Source organism: Saccopteryx bilineata, chromosome 5 (genome assembly GCF_036850765.1).
Source record: "Saccopteryx bilineata isolate mSacBil1 chromosome 5, mSacBil1_pri_phased_curated, whole genome shotgun sequence".
NCBI classification, from domain to species: domain Eukaryota; kingdom Metazoa; phylum Chordata; class Mammalia; order Chiroptera; family Emballonuridae; genus Saccopteryx; species Saccopteryx bilineata.
Window position 1 is genome coordinate 149,288,736 of NC_089494.1, and position 20,623 is coordinate 149,309,358.

A 20,623-nucleotide genomic window follows, 5' to 3' on the forward strand; every position below is an offset into this window, starting at 1 on the left:
AAAGGAATGAAATACTGAAAAATGCTACAACATAAATAAACCTTGTAAACATTATGCTATGTAAAAGAGGCCAGTCATAAAAATAAAAACCAAACTGTATGATTCTATTTGTATGAAATGTCTAGAACAGCGGTTCTCAACCTGAGAATCGCGACCCCGGCGGGGGTCGAATGACCAAAACACAGGGGTTGCCTAAAGCCATCGGAAAATACATATTATACAATACTTTTTTTTAAAATAAAATATGTATTTCCGATGGCTTTAGGTGACACCTGTGTTTTGGTCGTTCGACCCCCGCCAGGGTGGCGACCCACAGGTTGAGAACCGCTGGTCTAGAACATGCAAATCCTTATGGAAAAAAAGTAGATTAGTGGCTGACAGGGACTGGAAAAAGAGTGAGAACAGGCAGTAACTATGAATACAAGGTTCCTTTCAAGGGTGATAAAAAATTTCTAACATTAGATAGTGGTGATGGTTGCACAACTCTGTAATATACTATAAACCACTGAAATTGTATACTTTAAATGGGTGATATTATATGGTGTATGAATTAAACCTCAATAAAGCTGCTATTTAGTTTGACTTTTAAAATATATTTATAGTTTAACGTTACTACTTTGTTACTGAAAATAGAAATTTAGACTATGAAGAATTTCCTATAACAATGATTCTAAATTGTCTTATAGAAAACACTTTACAATAACATTCTTTTAATGAAGATTTTAAAAATCAAGGAAATATTATAAAGAGAACAAAAATAAAATAAAATTTACAATTTTGATGCTCCATGAGACATAGATTTTTCTATAATTTCAGCTAAACAACTATACATTAATAATTAAGTAAGTCAATTTGTTTTTATACAAAAGAAACACCCTGACACAGTAGAGTCTCATAATACCTTGGCAAACACCAATTTGATGCTTTAGGATTTTAGTTTGGTAACCAATTTTCAAACTCAAGCAAGTTTAGAAATGTCTTCATATTGAATTCCTTCAACTCTGCGTCCTTTTAAAGGGCCCTACAAATTAAAATAATTGAAGAAAAGGTTAAAACACACATGTGCTTAAGACAGGAAAATGATACTTAGAAATACAAACTTGCCGGGGGGAGGGGGGGATGCATTCGGGGTGATCCTAGAATCTATGTAAACACAATTAATTAAATTAAAAAAAATAAAGAAGAAGAAAAAATACAAACTTGCCTTTTTCATATCACTAAAATATTAAGGTAGCTAACATTTTTGCATGTCTATGAACTTTAAAAAACATTCTATGGCATTCTCATTAGGGACTACCATATTTTCTTCAAAGATATCTGAAATGTCTTATTACTAGACACTGTGATAAAACCTGCTAGCTGTTCAGTATCCGCCGTGCCTCCTGGATAATAAGATGTTCTAGCTCCTGTGTGGTTAGTTGTGGCCTCAACCCAGGGAGCCTCAACCTAGGGAGTAAGCTGAAGGGAAGAGAATGGCGCAGCCATTTCCAGGCCCAGGCCATGCTACCTAACCCCCTCACGCAATCCCGTGCTCTCCTTCGCCTGCCTGAAGCACACACAACCATGAAGAGCAACTTATTGAAGATGGTAAAGCAACAAGTTAGAAGGGCCACAGCTCACAAACAGCCTTTAGAAAAGAGCCATTTAGCCTGACCTGTGGCACAGTGGATAAAGCATCAACCTGGAACACTAAGGCCGCCGGTTTGAAACCTCAGGCTTGCCTGGTCAAGGCACATTAGTCAGTTGATACTTCCTGCTCCTCCCCCCCCTTCTCCTTCTTCCCTCTTTAAAATGAATAAATAAAATCTTTTAAAAAAAGAAAAAGAACCATTCCCCAATCAAGAACACCCATTCTGGACTTTCAGAATGAGAAGTAAACTTCTATTATATTTGCACCATTATCAATTTGAAGGTTTCTTTTTTATATAGCAAATATCATTACTTTAAGCAATACAGATACTCAAACATGTTAGTTTATAACAATTAGCTGGTATTTATTACAGAAAATGAGTTCAACTCTAAATATATTTTCATCTTCTCTTCATATCTGATCAAAAGAGGAAGGGAAACACTAGGCAATAAAGGTACCTGTTATAAAAGCTGACACATATCTAATAAATGTCAGGATAAGAAACTAGACATACTGTAGTCAGTTTTATAAAATGTAAAGACTGGAAAGAAACATCAAAATATTAATGGGGTCCTGGCCGGTTGGCTCAGTGGTAGAGCGTCGGCCTGGCGTGCAGAAGTCCCGGGTTCGATTTCCGGCCAGGGCACACAGGAGAGGCGCCCATCTGCTTCTCCACCCCTCCCCTTCTCCTTCCTCTCTGTCTCTCTCATCCCCTCCCGCAGCTGAGGCTCCATTGGAGCAAAGATGGCCCAGGCGCTGGGGATGGCTTCTTGGCCTCTGCCCCAGGCGCTAGAGTGGCTCTAGTCGCCACAGAGCGACGCCCCGGAGGGGCAGAGCATCACCCCCTGGTGGGCGTGCCGGGTGGATCCCGGTTGGGCGCATGCGGGAGTCTGTCTGACTGTCTCTCCCGGTTTCTAGCTTCAGGAAAAAAAAAAAAAAAAAATTAATGGGGGCTATCATTTGTCTTGGGGATTAAGGGTAATTTAAAAAATTATACACACACACACACACACACATACATCAAGTTGTAATTTTCAGGTTTTATACAAGTATTACTTTTGACTAAGTGTAGTCACTTATATATTCTTCATATATTGCAACCTGATGCCCAATGTGATAGTATTTGGAGGTGGGCCTTAGGGAGGTGACTAGGTCACAGGAGCAGAGTCCTCATGAATAAGATAGTGCCCTTATAAGGGACCCCAAGAGGGTTTCTTTGTTCCTTTCACCTTGTGAAGACACGAGAAAAGGAAGCAGGCTCTCGCCAGATATCAGATCAGTCAGTGCCTTAATCTTGGACTTCTAGCCCTTAGACCTGTGAGAAATACATTTCTGTTGCTTATAAGCCACCCGTTCAATGGTAGTTTGATACAGCAGCCCAAGTGGACTGAGACACAATGGCATTTCTTTTGTAATCAGAAAATAAAAGTCTTTAGCAATAGTAGAATCACTAGAGAAAATATGCTTTCAGATTCTAACTAGGAGAGAAGGCAAACAAAAAACCCAAACTCTAAAATAAAGACTAACCCAATGAAAAAATAACTTTGAAACATTTTAGTCCAAGCGTGTCAGCCTCAGGTGCTAAAATAGCTCAGTTGATTTGAGCATCGGCCCCACATGGAGGGTGGGGTAGGAAAGGAGTTGCTGGATGGATGCTGGCCGGGGCACATGCAGGAGTCTGTCTCACTATTATCTCCTTACCTCTCACTTGAAAAAAATTTTTTTTGACATTTCTGTCTTTGTGTAAACATACTTACAGTTTCAATAATTATAGTAGCTGAAAAGGTCTTCTCATTGATGGATTCTAAGGTACCTTCATTTCCTCTGTAGCCTCCATTTAAAACAAGAATTCTTTTCCCTACAATAGAAAAGAACATAACATTGAAGGCAAAGAAATGTCCACTTTTTTTTTCTTTGTAACAGCAAAATGCAATTAACAGTGAATGAACATAATGAAAAAGAAAACCCTTCTCTTAGTTCATAATCATTTAAGAACTGTATAATATTCTAAAGTATAGTTTGTAGAAACTTTACTTACTATCACATAATAAGATTCCTCATTTTTTCCCACTTATCTGTCAAAGGGATGTGTTTTAGATTGGAATAAGGTATTTGGAGGGAATACTCAGTGTCCAGAGTAATCAGGAAAAAAAATTGTTTAATTCAGCTTTTTTTAAAAACAATTTTGACTTCTTAACATATATTTTTTATTTTTTAATTTGTTGATTTTCAAGAGTGAATAAAGGAGAGAGAGAGGGACAGGAATATGGAACTGGTCCTATATGTGCCCTGACAGGGGATTCAACTGGCAACTTCTGCACTTTGGGACTATGCTCTACCCAATGGAACCATCAGCCAGGCTTAATTTATCTCCTTTTAAAACCATAAGATGGTCTGGCAGTTTCAAAAAGTTCAAATATATGCTTGTCATGTGACTAAGCCATCCTATTTCTAAGTATTTTCCCAACAGAAAGCAACCATATGTTCATATAAAGACTTAAATGTGAATGTTCACAGCAGTTTTATACTGCTCACAAAAATTAGGGGATATTTCAAAATGTATATGAAGTAATAAAATATCCCCTAATTTTAGTGAGCAGTATATTTGTAAAATCCAAAAACAATAAATAATCCAAATGTCTATCAACAGGTGACTGGATAAACAAACAATAGTAAAAGCAGACTGATGGTTGCCTGGGGGAAGATGGAAGGCAAATAGAGGAGTGAGAGGAAACAATTAGATTATCAAGAAAAATGAGAAAAATTTGGGGGGTGATAAAATAGTCATGTTGACTACAGGGATGGTTTCATGAGAGTATTCACATGTTAAACTTATCAAATTGTATACTTTATAAAAGTCCAGTTATTAGAAAATATTTTAATACACTAAATGAGTTTCATTTTAGAGGGAAAGAACAAAGGATCTGATGTAAAAGTTTTAGAAACTAACATAAGTATTGTGCCAACAATGATAATCACCATAAAGAAACTGGATCAGAGGCAAACAACCTGACCAAAAAGTATTAGTACCAGACATTGTGTGACTACCCAAATGATCAAGAAAATTAAGAAAAAGCAAAAGCAAAATTATACTGACTTTTACTTTACTATTTTAGGTAGCTAAATAAGTATATTAATGATAACAATAAGAGGACTGAATTTATTCAGACATGTCTGTGTTTATCCATGACACAAATAGCGTTCTCAGAAGAGTGGCAAACTTCCCCATCACCAAATCAAATAAGGATCAGTTATAGAGGCAGTTATATATTTGCAAAAAGAAATTCATATCTATAACTATCAAGTAATGTAAAAAAACTATGGTTTACTAAATGGAATCACTCACGTTGATGGCATACGCATTAAATAGTCTCCAGAAAGATTTACCTGGTGCTGGAATTACTGTTTCTAAATGAGTCTGGTCAAGTTTCAGCTTGTCTCCAGAGTCAATCATCTTTACAACAGCTGTATATTTGTCAATTACTTCCTGTCATGTAAAATCAACACTTTTATAATAGAAGAGATATGTGAACATAAATTACAAATGACCGAAATAAAGAAAATGAAAAGAAATTCCAATCAAAGGAAGTGTAACTCCTTCTATAAACAACACTATTTTCTAGAAACCATTTGCTACTGCTAGTCTATAGTTCTTAATAAAGAGTTCAAAGCTTAGCTAAGGTTTTCATCTGGAAAGAATAAAGACTGGTGATCTTAGAATAAGACTTTAAGATACAGTGAGAGGGATAATTTTGCCTAGCTTCAAGGATAGTGGAAGGGCAATTTATATTAATACATGCACAGGGTGGGTGTGTGAAATGAAACTATATTTAGGAAAAGCAAAAGGTGAAAAGAAATCAAGTGTTGATTTTTAGATTTTAAAATCGTAGAGCATCCAAAAGACAGTCTCTCACAGGCAAAACATATGGAAGGCATCCTTGGACATCTCCAGATTATCCTTGGACATAAATATGGGGCACAACTATATTGCCCATCGACACAAAGAATGTAGCTTACTGCTTAGCAAGGTGTCCATACTGAGTTTAAGAGGTGCCAATGGGATTTCATAGATACTATTTGCTCCAGTAAGAAAGCAAACAGAGGTTAAGTATAAACAATGGTTGAAAATGAATGATTTCTCCAACAATTATGAATTCAGCTTTCCTTTCACAGAACCATCAAGAACCTTAGACATGTTTTCTGCTACTAGGACTTGATTTTTAAGGAATAGCAAAATGGCTTTACTCCTCACCCAGCAGCTCTTTGGCAAATTCCATTTATAACTTCATGTTCTTACCTTAACAATGCCCTTTTTCTTATGATATTTCTCTCCAAGTTTCTTAGTTATAATTTTCACAATAATTTCCTGGAAAATAACAATAAAAAATAAAGATAAAAGGAAAGACATAAATTGTATTTTGTTTTAACTCCTTCATTTTAAACTGTGTTCACCAAAAATCATTGTAAAATGTGGCTGCTCTGCTAAATAAGAAAATGCGGAGTTGTTCCCAATAGCACTTCCATAGTAATCTTTCATTCCTTCCTTTTCTTTTTATTCAATACAATTACTACAAGGAAAAAATATTTATCTAATGGCTGATTTCCATAGTAATAGTATTGTGAAATCTAGGACTTATCTATAAATCTCACTATTAATTCACATTTTTTACAAACATCTTTTTTCTTTCAATCCATTTAAGGAAGTGCAAAGTGTCAGGGACGTTATACTGTTGGTGCTCACTGCTGATAACAATGCAGATGGGAAGAGTCTCTCTCACTGGGAATTCTCAGGACAGGGCACTATTCAGTGTTCTTTTCTCATTATGTTGCTCTGAATTTTTGATACAGATGAGATTCCTCCAGATTAGCTCCAGCTAAAAGTATCATTTCTTTTGAGCAACTAAATCTCAAATGTGAGAGAATCTGGGTTTTTTCATATTACCGTATTTCCCATGTATAAGACGCTCCATGTATAAGATGCACCGGAATTTAAAAAAAAAAAAAAAGACAAGTGTGAAAAACTAGGAAATGCAAGCAAAAAAATCTATATCAAGTGCAAAAACAAGCGCGAAAAAGTGGGAAATGCAAGTAAAAAAATCTACACCCACTATATAAGACACATCCAGTTTTTAGATCCCAAATTTTTCAAAAAAGGGTGCATCTTATACATCAGGAAATACAGTAACTTTTTTATTTTAAGTGAGAGAAGGGGAATAGAGACAGACTCCCACATGCACCCTGACTGGAATCCACCTGGCAACCCGTCTGGGAGTCCATGCTTGATGCTCGGACCAACCGAGCTATCCTAAGTGCCTGAGGCTTATGCTGGGACCAACTGAGCTATCCTCAGTGCCCGAGACCAATGCTCCAATACAGCCACTGGCTGTGAGAGGAAAAGAGAAAGAGAAGAGGGAGAGGGAGGGGAAGAGAAGCAGATGATAGCTTCTCATATGTGCCGTGACCAGGGATCAAACCCAAGGTCACATGCTGGGCTCTACCACTGAGCCAATCAGCCACAGTTCCGAGTTTGCTGCTTCAGTGTTGTTCTCTTGGTTTGGATTAGCTGCTAACAGCTAATAATGGAGATTAAGTAACCTAAACTTATTGCTATATTCACTATAGTAATTCTACATTTGCTACTTCAAGTAACCATAACACAGGTACTGGATTATCACAAGTACTTCACTAAGACATGCTAAGAATTGTATGAACAGAGTGACGTCAGAGAAATGGCAGCGTGACAGATACTCCCGATTTCTCCCCTTGAAATTTCAACAAATTTTACAACTACAGGCAGAGAAAAATGAACCTGAAATATACACACACCAGATAGACAAAGGTATTATTGCAAAAGAAGGCTGGCCAAAGATAGAATTTGCTCACAGAAGAAGAAAAAATGCCAAAGGACTGAGTCTTTCTCTTTCCTCACAGACCTGAGGGAGGGAGGCACTGTTGGCACAGGCTTTGAATTGAACCAGAGCTGGGAGAAGAGGAGAGTCTGGGGGGAAGGAGTTGAGATGGGGCAACAACCAAGAACAGGAAACAGGGCCATCTCCTGGCTTCTGCCCCACCCATCGACTGCAGGCACTGGGTGATTGCAGGTGCTGGCAGAACTGTGTGCGAACAGCTTGTGGAGATCAGCCCATGAAGAACTGGGGCGCACTTGATCTGCCCGCCCAGCTGGCAGAGCTCAGCCTTGTGATGCCAGACGTGCTTGATCTGGGATCTGTGCCCCACCTTCTCCGAAGCGCAGGCACCGGCTTGCCTGGCGCAGTTTAGCATGTGTGGGCAGAACGCCTCTGATCTGCGATCTCTGCCACAACTGCTTCTGAAGCTCAGACACCGGCTTGTGGTGCGCAGCTCCTGCCCTGTCCAAGGCTGTGCTTTCAGTGCTTAGAGTGGTATAGGAGGAGGGACTGGACTGTCACCCCAGCCTCCTGGCCCCACACTGCTCCCCTTACTGTGTGAACAGTGGTGGTGGTGGACCCCCCTCGGCTGGGTCTCTAGGCTGCTCTCTCCTGTGAGAGGTGTGGGTGCCTTGGTGCTTGATCCCCTTCTTTGTTCGGATGTGGGGAGGGCCCTGGAGGACCACTGGTCAGCCACTGCTAGAGCCATAAAATTGCAAAGCCCTAAAAACAAGCCTCTTCTACCAATGGGATGGCCCTGCCTGCATCATTTCAACAGCAACACCTCAGCAGAACTCCACCCAAGAATTTGCCTCACAGAGGCAAATCTTGTAGTACAGCACCTCCTACCAGAAAAAGGAATAATTATCTCTTGTTGGGGTTATTAACAATACCACTCGCAAATGCCATCAAGACAAAAGAAATCAAATATAGATATACAAGACAGAGACGTAGCTCAGATAGATGATGAAAAATCTCCAGGAAAAAAATCTCAGTTACATGGAAACCTTGGAGCTTAATGACAGAGAATTCAAATTTGAAGTTCTAAAAATACTCAGTAAGATACAAGAAAACACTGAAAGGCAATTTAGTGAGCTCAGAAAACAACTTAATGAACAAAAAGAGTACTTCACCAAGAAAACTGAAACTATAAAAAAGAACCAGAGATGAAAAACTCAATACACAAACCGAAAAATGAGGTAACAAGCTTAACCAACAGAACTGGCCAGAGAGAGGAGAGAATCAGTGACACTGAAGATGGCAACCAGAGATACTACAGAGAGAAGAGACAGACTTCCGATTAAAAAAAAAAAAGAAAGCCCAATGAGAATTGTCTGACTCCATCAGGAAGAGCAATATAAGAATAATGAGTATATTAGAAGAAGAAGAGAGGAAAAAGGGAATTGAGAACATTGAAACAAATAATCAATAGAACTTTCCAAACCTGTGGAAAGAGAGCCTCAAATCCAAGAAGCAAAAAGAACTTCGAGTTACCTCAACCAAAACAGACCTACTCCAAGGCACATCATAAAAAATTATCACAAATCAATGAAAAGAAAGAATCCTCAAGGAAGCTAGAGAGAAGAAGAATAGAACATATAAAAGAAGACCCATTATGCTATCATCAGATTTCTCAGCAGAAACTCTACAAGCCAGAAGAGAGTGGACCCCAACATTTAAAGTACTGAAAGAGAGGAACTACCAGCCAAGAATACTATATCCATCAAAGCTATCCTTCAAATATGAAGGGGAAACAAAAACATTTACAGACATACAGAAGCTGAGGGAATTTATCACCAGAAAACTCTCACTACAGGAAATACTACATGAGGTTATCTGACCAGATACAAAGAACAGAAAACAAAATTACAAGTAAAAATGTTAACAAAACCACAATAAAAACAAGGGTAATCTGTGATAAAAACAAAAAGAGAGGATAAAGATCAGCAGGAACAAAGGAGGATGGAGTGCAGAAGCATTCATGTAATAATGGACTCTAATAAATATGATAATTTTTCTTCTAAAACCTAATGGTAACCACCCCTGAAAATGACACTACTGAAACACATAGCTTAAAAAAAGAAGAAACAGAAGATTGAAGTATGGAATACCACCAAACAAAAACAAATGACAGAAAAACAAAAAAGAAGAACGAAACAAGACACAAAGCTATCAAAATGCAGTATATAAAACGGCAATAGGAAACCCTCAAGTGTAAGTGGATTTAACTCACCAATAAAGAGGCACAGAGTAACAGACTGGATCCAGAAGAAAACCCAACAGTATGCTGCCTTCAAGAGACACATCTAAGCTACAAGGATAAAAACAGATTCAAAGTGAAGGGTTGGAAAATGATTCTCCAAGCAAATAATATCCAAAAAAGAGCACGTGTAGCCATACTCATATCTGACAATGCTTATTACAAGACAACAAAGGTAAGCAGAGACAAAGATGGACTTTTCATAATGATAAAGGGGACATTGTATCAAGAAGACATAATATATGCACCTTAATATATATGCACCAAACCAGGGAGCACTAAAATATATAAGACAGCTACTAACTGATCTAAAAGTACAAACCAAAACCTCAGTACACCACTGATGGCTTCATATAGTTAATTCAAACAAAAATAAAAAAATATTGGCCTTAAATGAAACACTGGAACAAATGGATATAATAGACATCTATAGGACATTACATCCCAAAACATCAGAGTATACATTTTTCTACAATGTACAGGAACACTCTCAAGAATAGACCATATGCTAGGCCACAAAACTAACATCAACAAGTTCTGAAAGACTGAAATTATACCAAGCATATTCTCTGACAATAAGGCTTTGAAACTAGAATTCAACAGCAAAAAAGTAAACAAATCCACAAAAATGTAGATATTAAACAACATACTTCTAAAAAATGACTGGGTCAAAGAAGCAATAAAAGAAAAGATCAAAAGATATATGGACAAATGAAAATGACAACACTACATATCAGAATCTCTAGATGCAGCGAAAGCAGTAATAAGAGGGAAGTTCATATCATCACAGGCTTATATGAAAAAACAAGACAGAGCCCAAGTAAACAACCTAACATCACATCTTACGGAACTAATAAAAGAAGAACAAAGGCAACCCAAAACCAGCAGAAAAAAGGAAATAATTAAAATTAGAGCAGAAATAAATGAAATAGAGAACAGAAAAACGATAAAAAAATTAATACAATAAAGAGCAGGCTCCTTGAAAAGATCAACAAAATTGACAAACCCTTGGCAAGACTCACTAAGGAAAAAAGAGAAAGGACTCATATAAACAAAATCCAAAATGAAAGAGGAGAAATTACCACAGATATCATAGATATACAAAGGATTATTGCAGAATAATATGAAAAACTATGTCACCATATTCAACAACCTAGAAGAAATGCATAAACTAGAACAATACAATCTTTCTAAACTGAATCATGAAGAAGTAGAAAGCCTAAATAGACCTATAAGCAGGGAGGAAATAGAAACAACTATCAAAAACCTCCCCCAAAATAAAAGTCCGGGGCCAGATGGATAAACTAGTGAATTCTACCAAACATTCAAAGAAGATTTAGTTCCTATCCTTCTCAAAGTCTTCAAAAGAATTGAAGAAGAAGAAATACTTCCAAACACATTTTTTATGAGGCCAAAATAACCCTCATACCAAAGCCTGACAAGGAAAACACAAAAAAAGAAAACTACAGACCAATACCTCTCTAATGAATACAGATGCTAAAATCCTAAACAAAATACTAGCAAATCGAATACAAAAACACATTAAAAAAATAATTCATCATGATCAAGTGGGATTCATCTCAGAAACACAAGGATGGTTCAACATATATAAAACGATTAAGGTAATACACCATATCAACAAAACAAAGAAAAACCATATGATCCTATCAACTGATGCAGAAAAGGCATTTGATAAAATACAACATCCTTTTATGTTTAAAACATTCAACAAAATTGGTATTGAATAAAATACCTCAACATAATAAAGGCCATTTATGACAAACCATCAGCTAACATCATACTAAATGGTAAAAAACTGAAAACTTTTCCTCTAAAATCAGGAACAAGACAAGGCTGCCCACTTGCTCCACTCCAATTCAACATAGTGCTGGAAGTTCTAGCCAGAGCAATCAGACAAAAGAAATAAATAAAAGGCATTCATATTGGGAAAGAAGAAGTAAAGGTTTCATTGTTTGCAGATGATATGATCCTGTATATAGAAAACCCCAAAGATGCCACAGAAAGGCTATTAGAAACAATAAACCAATACAGTAATGTCACAGGATACAAAATTAATATGCAGAAGTCTATTGCTTTCTTATATGCCAACAATGAATCATCAGAAAAAGAACTCAAAAAAATAATCCCTTTTACAGTTGCAACAAAAAAAAATAATAAAATACCTAGGAATAAACATAACAAAGAATGTAAAGGACCTATATACTGAAAACTACAAAGCATTATTAAAGGAAATTGAAAAAGACATGATGAAATGAAAAAATATTTCTTGTTCATGGATAGGAAGAATAAATATAGTTAAAATGGCCATATTACCCAAAGCAATATACAAATTTAATGCAATTCCCATCAAAATTCCAATGTCATTTTTTTAAAGAAATGGTAAAAAAAACATCAGGTTTATATGGAACCATAAAAAACCCCAAATAACCAAAGTAATTCTAAGGAATAAAACCGAAGCTGTAGGCATTACAACACCTGACTTCAAACTGCAGAGCCATGATAAAACAGCATGGTACTGGCAGAAAAATAGACACACAGACCAATGGAACAGAATAGAGAGCACAGAAATAAAACCACATCTATATGGTCAAATCATCTTTGATAAAGGAGGCAAAAACACACAAAAAAAAGAAAGCCTCTTCAATAAATGATGCTGGGAAAATCAGAAAGCCACATGCAAAAGAATGTAACTTGATTACAGTTTGTCTCCTTGCACAAAAATTAATTCAAAATGGATCAAAGACCTAAATATAAGATCTAAAACAATAAATTACATAGAAGAAAACATAGGTACTAAACTTATGGATCTTGACAGGAGAGAACATTTTATGAATTTGATCCCAAAGGCAAAGGAAGTGAAGGCAAAGATAAATGAATCGGACTACATCAGACTAAGAGGCTTCTGCACAGCAAAAGAAACAGTCAACAAAACAGCCAATTAAATGGGAGATGATATTTTCAAACAACAGCTCAGATAAGGGGCTAATTATCCAAAATATATAAAGAACTCACAAAACTCAGCAACAAACAAGCAAACAATCCAATAAAATATGGGAAGAGGTCATGAACAGACACTTCTCCCAAGAAATACAAATGGCCAACAGATACATGAAAAAATGCCTATATTCACTAGCTATTAGAGAAATGCAAATCAAAACAACAATGAGATACCACCTCACACCTATTAGATGGGCTGTAATGAACAAGACAGGAAACAACAAGTGCTGAAGACGCTGTGGAGAAAAGGGAACCCTCATTCACTATTGGTGGGAATGTAAATTAATTCAACCATCATGAAAGAAAGTATGGTGGTTCCTCAAAAAATTAAGAATAGAACTACCATATGACCCAGCAATCCCTCTACTGGGTATATACCCCCAAAACTTGAAAACATGGGTACATAAACACATGCACCCTCACGTTCATCATAGCATTGTTCACGGGTGGCCAAGACATGGAAACAGCTGAAATGCCCTTCAGTAGAGGATTGGATAAAGAAAATGTGGTACATATATACAATGGAATACTACCCAGCCATAAGAAATGATGACATAGTATCATTTATGACAACATGGATGGACCTTGATAACATTATATTGAGTGAAATAAGTAAATCAGAAAAAGCTAAGAACTGTATCATTCCATACATAGGTGGGACACAAAATTGAGATCCATGGACATAGATAAAAGTGCAGTGGTTACCAGGGGGAAGGGAAGGGGTAGGGGATGGAGAGGGGCTTAAAGAGAAACAAAATGTAGGGTGACAGAATGATTTAACTTTGGGTGATGGGTATACAGCATAATCGACTCTCCAAATGATGTGGAGATGTTTTCTCTAAATCTATGTGCTCTGTTTGACCAACGTTACCGTGGTTAAATTTGTCTAAAAAAAAAAAAAGAATTGTATAAATAAATATTCAGTAAGGACTTTGGGGGAGAATATTTAATACATAGTAGAAAGATATGTTTAAGATAATACTTGAAGGATCTTACTCTTAAGCCTCTGTTTTACTAAGACTTTTTTTCATTGATTTTTTGAGAGAGAGGAAGGGAAAGAGAGACAAAGAGAGAGACAGGAACATTGATCTGTTGCTGTATGTGCCCTGACTGAAGATCGAACTGGCAATTTCTGTGCTTTGGGGTGATGCTCTAACCAACTGAGCTATCTGGCCAGGACAACTAAGACTTTCTAAATGAAGCCAAATACAGTTAATACCAAAACAATTTCTCCAATTCAGCAGAGTATTTCTAGGCTAAATTTCTCAAAGGCCCTCATTTAAAGACAACTCATTACATTGTTGGACTTATTGGCACGTGCCCACAATAGATCTGTTCATAACCTTTCTTCTCTGAGTTTAAAAAATGAAGCTCTCCATTCTATCTCTGTGGACTTCTGGCTATTTAAACAAACATATTATTCTTTTCAAAATAAGAAATATACCATTGTTGGTTGATTGTCACTTTTAACATAACACTCTGTTAAGAGAAACTACATAGAAAATCTCAAAAATTTACGATATGAGAAAAATTATCAACAGAAAATAGAATTTAATTGAATGTTTTATCAATGGAAATAGAAGTTTTAGACTAAAATTTGGAATGTTTTGCCTTTTTTATTTTTGCTTTTAGTTTTTCTTTTTCCTTTAAACCAGTAATTCTTTCCAAGGGTACATTTAAGATTTACCTAGGAGATCAGTGAAAATGTGCACTTCTCACAGGAGACGAATGGCGGGAGTACAGAAGCGTGAGTATTTTGAAATCCAATAGCCTGTTGTAACTTAAGCTTCTGTCTCCAGAGGATGAGTGTATGTAATAAGCTGTTCTATGATGTTTGCTAATTTAGAGACTGAGGTTAACATAAGAAAAATTTTTCTTAATCACTACTGCTTTAATCAAAACTCTTGATTATATTTTCACAAACATATAGAACTATTAATGTTCAAATGCCAGCTACTATAATAATAATTCATGAATGGTCTCTTCCCTACAGGTCTGTCCTTTACTTATCTCTACCCAAAATTCTACTCAGAGATAGGGTCACTAAAGCTTCCCAGGAAGCAGTACTATTTACTAGTTGAGAGTATAACCTACTAAATCAGATGGCCAGGGAACTCCTGGCTCACCACTTACTAAATGACTCTGAGGAAATTACTCAAATACTTTATGCCTCAGTTTTCCTCCCTATAAAATCAGAATAATAACAGTAATAACATTATAGGGCTGATATGAGAAATAACCAAAATAATTTATACAAAATTATTATCTTTTACTTAACACAATAAGTACTTTCATATTAACTAACTTATCTCAAGATATCTCAGGTGATTCTGAGGTAGAACTGTTTCCCATTATAACAAAATATAAACTAAGACATAGAAGCTAAATTATTTCCAAGCCAGTGGCAGAATGACTATAAAGATTTGAATCAGAACTTTTGAACTTCTTGATCGTTAAAGTTATTATATATTAATCTTATTCTTCAAATCAGAAATTGTCTAAATAACACAATACTTTTCACTCTCCTATTGAGCAAACCAGCTTCTTTAAGAATAACTAAGGCTCTCTGAAGGCTTTATGAGAACTTCACATCTCAGTAAATTTAAAAAAGCATCAATAGATAATAATTTTAAAGTTATTTAAATGTTTATAAGTTGTTATAAAATTATATGTAAATAAGTTGCAATAATAAGTAAGCAAGAAAATTCAAATTTTCCTTGAGCTTATAAAATTAAAAGCTGTTTTTTGGACAAAGTACGTAAATGGGTATTCTAAGTTCAGTAAAATATAAAATGAAAACAAGTACTTCTGCATTTACAATTCTATTTAATTCTATTTCTGAAACTACAATCTTTTGTCTTATGGCAAAAATATTCTTTTGCATTTAATGCTAGACTTGTTTATGGCACCTAGAATTTAAGTTTCGAATTATTTTTTATTTTAGCCTAAGAAAGTTGAAGTAACCCTCCAATACAGATGCAACCAATAAATAGAAAAAAAACCCAAAACTCATTGATTGAAATGAATAAGAAATGAAAAGTGTCACTCATTTTTCTCTTATTAAACGCATAATTTGCCTGACCAGTGGTAGCACAGTGGTTAGAGCATTGACCTGGGATGCTGAGGTCCCAAGTTAGAAACCCCAAGATTGTTGGCTTAATTGTGAGTTCATCTGGCTTGAGTACGGGCTCACCAGCTTGAGCATGAGATTATCGACATGACCCCATGGTTGCTGGCTTAAGCCCAAGGTCGCTGGCTTGAGCAAGGGGTCACTGGCTCGGTCTGAATCCCCTCATCCACAACTCCCATCAAGGCACATATGAGAAGCAATCAATGAATAACTGAAGTGTCACAACTGTGAGTTGATGCTTATCTCTCTCCCTTCCCATCTATCTATTTCCGTTTCTCTCTTGCTAAAAAAAAAAAAACCCAAAAAAGTGCATTCTTTATACAGTGAGAAAAAAAATTAAAATACTTCTTTCCAAAAATAATAATAATAATAATTCATTGAAGTTATAAGTCTATTTCAGTAATTTATAAACAGTTGAGAAGTTTAGTCATCTATACCAAATACTATTTATTTTTTATTTTTAAACTAAATAACAGCTTTATTTGAATATTTGTTTAAATTTTAACATTCATTATTATTTCTATTTTGCTATTTATTTATTTTTAAATTTTTTTAATACCAAATGCTATTTAAAATCATTCACTTGAAAGTTACATTTAGAACTTAAGACACTCTAACTGAATACATACAGGCTGCAGCCAGTAGTCTGTCCGGGTAGCTCTTTTCTTTCCCTCTTCAATCTGTTGAACACACAAGACAATCATAAAACGATCTCTTTAAAATTCTCTATTTGTTTGAATAACATTCCATTTAGTAAAAGAACAGGAAACACATACTTCTCAAAAGATCAATGATATACTGCTCACAAAAATTAGGGGAGCAGGTAACGTGTAGATATTCCAGTTCTTTCAGCCTTTTGAATAGTGCATTTTCACCAGTGAAATAAAAGGTGAGTACTGGCCTGCTAGCTCAGCCGTAGAGTGTCAGCCTGGCATGTGGAAGTCCCGGGTTCAATTCCCAGCCAGGACACACAGGATAAGCACCCATCTGCTTCTCCACCCTTACCCGTCTACTTTCTCTCTATCTCTCTCTTCCGCTCCAGTAGCCAAGGCTTCATTGGAGCCAAGTTGGCCCAGGCGCTGAGGATAGCTCCATGGCCTCCACCTCAGACGCTAGAATGGCTCTGGTTGCAATGGAACAACACCCTAGATGGGCAGAGCATCGCCCCCTGGTGGGCATACCAGGGGGATCTTGGCCATGCGCATGCGAGAGTCTGTCTCTCTGTCTGCCTGCTTCTCACTTCAGGGGGAAAAAAAAGAGAAAAGTTGGTCTTGCATCTCATTTGCATAATCAAACAACTTTCTTTGACTTGTCGTTTGCTTTTCTGATGTTCTTGTTTAATTTTTTAAAAAATCAAATGCTGACCTGTGGTGGCGCAGTGGATAAAGCGTCGACCTGGAAATGCTGAGGTCGCCGGTTCGAAACCCTGGGCTTGCCTGGTCAAGGCACATATGGGAGTTGATGCTTCCAGCTCCTCCCTCCCTTCTCTCTCTCTCTCTCTGTCTCTCCCTCTCCTCTCTAAAATGAATTTAAAAACCAAAAAAAAACGCCCCCCCAAAAATAAAAAAAAATAAAAAAAATAAAATGCTTTTTATTATCAATTCATATTCATTTTGAAATATACTCTAATTTTTGTGAGCAGTGTATAATTTGCAAGCCCTGATATAAAAATAAACATGTTTCTACAATTAGTTTTTAAGTTAAAAAAAAACAAACTTGGATTAAAAATATGTCATAAAGCAAGTCAATTGGCCAAGAAAATAAAAACAAACAACTTCTACTTGGGCACTACAGCAAAGGTCATCTGCCAGCCCTCTAGCACTGCCCTCCCTCTGCCTCCTTCCACATGACCATTACGAACTAGACAACATGCAATGTTTTCATGTAATAAAAACACTTATAGACCAATTTAGCATAGCATAGTTAGGTACACAGTCTTATGGGAAAAAGGGGCTTCTCTGTTTGACAAGGATAACAAAGCTTTTAAGTGCAGAAGAAACATACAACCAAGAGAGATGTAAATAAAAGAGTGACTGGTTGTATGGCTTTATATTACAGCTTTTATTTTCTCAAATGCTTAATGCTTAAAGTTAGGACCCTAAATACCAACTTTCAATGGAACTGAATAACGTCATTCTTTGATTGATTCTAAACATCATTTAATTCCTCCAACTCTCCAAAGTGAACAAAAAATATTCTAAATTTAGCATGTATTATATTCAAAGCAAGTAGATCTGGTTTTCCATTTTCCTTTGAATTAAATTTAAACTTCTAGTCCTTATCCAATTGGCTCAGCAGTAAAGCATTGACCTAGCATGTGGAAGTCCAGGGTTTGATTCCCAGTCAGGGCACACAGGAGAAGCGACCATCTGCTTCTCCAGCCGTCCCCCTTCTCTCTCTCTGTCTCTTTTCCTCTCTCACCTGTACTGCAGCCATGGCTCATTCAAGAGAGCTGGCCCCAGCTGCTGAGAATAACAACATGACTTTGCTTCAGAGCTAAAATAGCTTGGCTGCTGAGCAACGGCCCTAGATGGGCAGAGCATTACCCCACAGGGGGTTTTGCCAGGTGGTTTCTGGTAGGGGTGAATGCGGGAGTCTTTCTCTTTGTCTCCCCACCTCTCGCTTAATAAATAAATAAATAATAAAAACTCCCTGTCATGGCCTATAAGACCTCTCTGGTGTCTCCCCTACTTCTCTCCAACTTCACATGCTACCACTCTTGAGTTCACGTCGCTGCAGCTCATAAACTTTCCCTCAGTGACTTGGAGCTCTTTCCTGCCTCAGCACAAGCTATCGCCCACTTTTCATATTCAGACCTCCCTTAGGACTTAGCATTTCGTACGTTAATTATTCATTGGACCACTTGTCGATGGGCTGTCTCCCTAGCTAGAATAAAAGCTCCATGACACACAGGTACCGTGTTTTTATCCTTACACTACAGACTGTGACTGTGTACAATGCCTACCTCGTACAAAACAGCCACTCAGCATTTACTGAATGACGGAATGAGAGTACACAGCTCATGTTATAATTTAAGCTTTTCAGACTGCTCCTCATTATGTGAAGATGCAGTAATACAGGAGACAGAATAGGGACCTCCTACCCCTTCACAAATGAAGAAAAGGGCTAGAGAGACAAAAGGAAATGATATTACAGGAGAAAAAAAGCTGCTTCATTTTTTTTAAAGTCCAGAAACCTCAGTTCTTTATTTTAGATTTTATTTATTCATTTTTATTAGAAAGAGAGATAGAGATAGAAATAGAGAGAGAGAGAGAGAGAGAGAGAGAGAGAACAGGGGGAGGAGCAGGAAGCATCAACTTCCATATGTGCCTTGACCAGGCAAGTCCAGGGTTTTGAACCAGCAACCTCAGGGTTCCAGGTCGATGCTTTATCCACTGCACCACCACAGGTCAGGCAAAAAAAGCTGCTTCTTGTACCATTCTTTCTCTTCACCCATCCTTACTCTTCTTCTTTTCCACTTATTTAGTAAATTTATTTATCAGGTAAGGTCATGTGTTGCAAGGGAGAAAGGGATACTGAGGAGTATATTAAGAACCTTCTGCAGAACTGGTCTAGAGTTCCAGGTAGAAAGTATGGCCCTGATTCCAGATAATCACAAGTTTTCAATGATTTATCACATAAACTTAGCCTTAGGTTAAATCAAATTAAAACTATGTCACAGCTTTTTCGTACTGGCTAGGAGGAGGCAAGTGGAAGTTAGACAACAGGAGAGCACAGGCTGGTGGGGAATCCATACAAGATGCCAATTCCACAGTCATAGAAGAGGAACAGAGCATTCGCTTCGAGCTTCCATGACCAGTGTAGTCCTTCTCTTTGAACTCTACTGATCATTGTTGTGTGGAGAGTTCTGAAGACAGCACTTGAGGCAAGAAAATAAATCTAGGTGGGGAGTTCTAATTCTATCCCAATGGAACTGAATCTAGACTCCTTTTTCCTAACCTAATACATACATGCAAATTTTTCTAATTTTATAGTAATCTAACAATGGCAAAACTATTTAAGTTTCCTTGGTTTGAACTGCGTAATTCCTCTAATGCTAAAGCGTCAACAAGCAGTTCATCATCCATACCTCCATAATTTCATCAAGTGCAGATTTCTTTTTCTTCCTTTCTTTTGGTTGAGCTAAACTCTGGGAAGATTCTTTTCGTTTCAATGATGCTGCGGTCTCTATCGCCTTCAATGCACTTGGTCCCAGAGAACTGATGAAAAGAACAGTGTTTGTTAAAAAAAACTATATACAGATGAAGGCTTTAGAATAAGCAACACAGAAGAAATCATTTATAACAGATCAGTCAAAACAGTGAAGGACCCATCTGTATCTCCTATAGGCACCAGGAGAACATGGAACCCTTTCTGTCTTTCTCTCCTTCCTACCTTCTCCTCATTCATCCACTGAATGATGACCCATCCACTGTCATCATTGGCAGGTCAGGGTTTGAGTAAAGAACTTTTCTAGGACCCTGAGTAATGAACTTTTCTAAGCCTCAGTTCCTCCTCTATAAGTAATAATAATAATGTGACCCAATTCCAAGCTCAACTGCAAGGATTAAATGTTTGTAAAATGACTGACAGAAGTCTAGCACATTATTGTCAGTTCTATATAACAAGAGACACAGACAGAGACAGACAGGAAGGGAGAGAGATGAGAAGCATCAACT

General features: G+C 36.9%; 1 protein-coding gene across 1 annotated transcript in view; it reads right to left on the reverse strand.

The window, feature by feature from the left end:
- Positions 1-260: 260 nt before the first annotated feature.
- The window catches only part of KIN (Kin17 DNA and RNA binding protein), a 42,982-nt gene continuing 22,619 nt past the window's right edge, over positions 261-20,623 (reverse strand). The window contains exons 8-13 of the mRNA XM_066278858.1: positions 20,035-20,164; positions 16,574-16,624; positions 5,928-5,996; positions 5,018-5,117; positions 3,388-3,488; positions 261-1,021 (exon numbers count right to left, since the gene is read on the reverse strand). Of these exons, the coding sequence (XP_066134955.1) occupies positions 959-1,021; positions 3,388-3,488; positions 5,018-5,117; positions 5,928-5,996; positions 16,574-16,624; positions 20,035-20,164 (514 nt within the window). The 3' untranslated portion in view covers positions 261-958. The remainder of the gene's footprint in view (positions 1,022-3,387; positions 3,489-5,017; positions 5,118-5,927; positions 5,997-16,573; positions 16,625-20,034; positions 20,165-20,623) is intronic.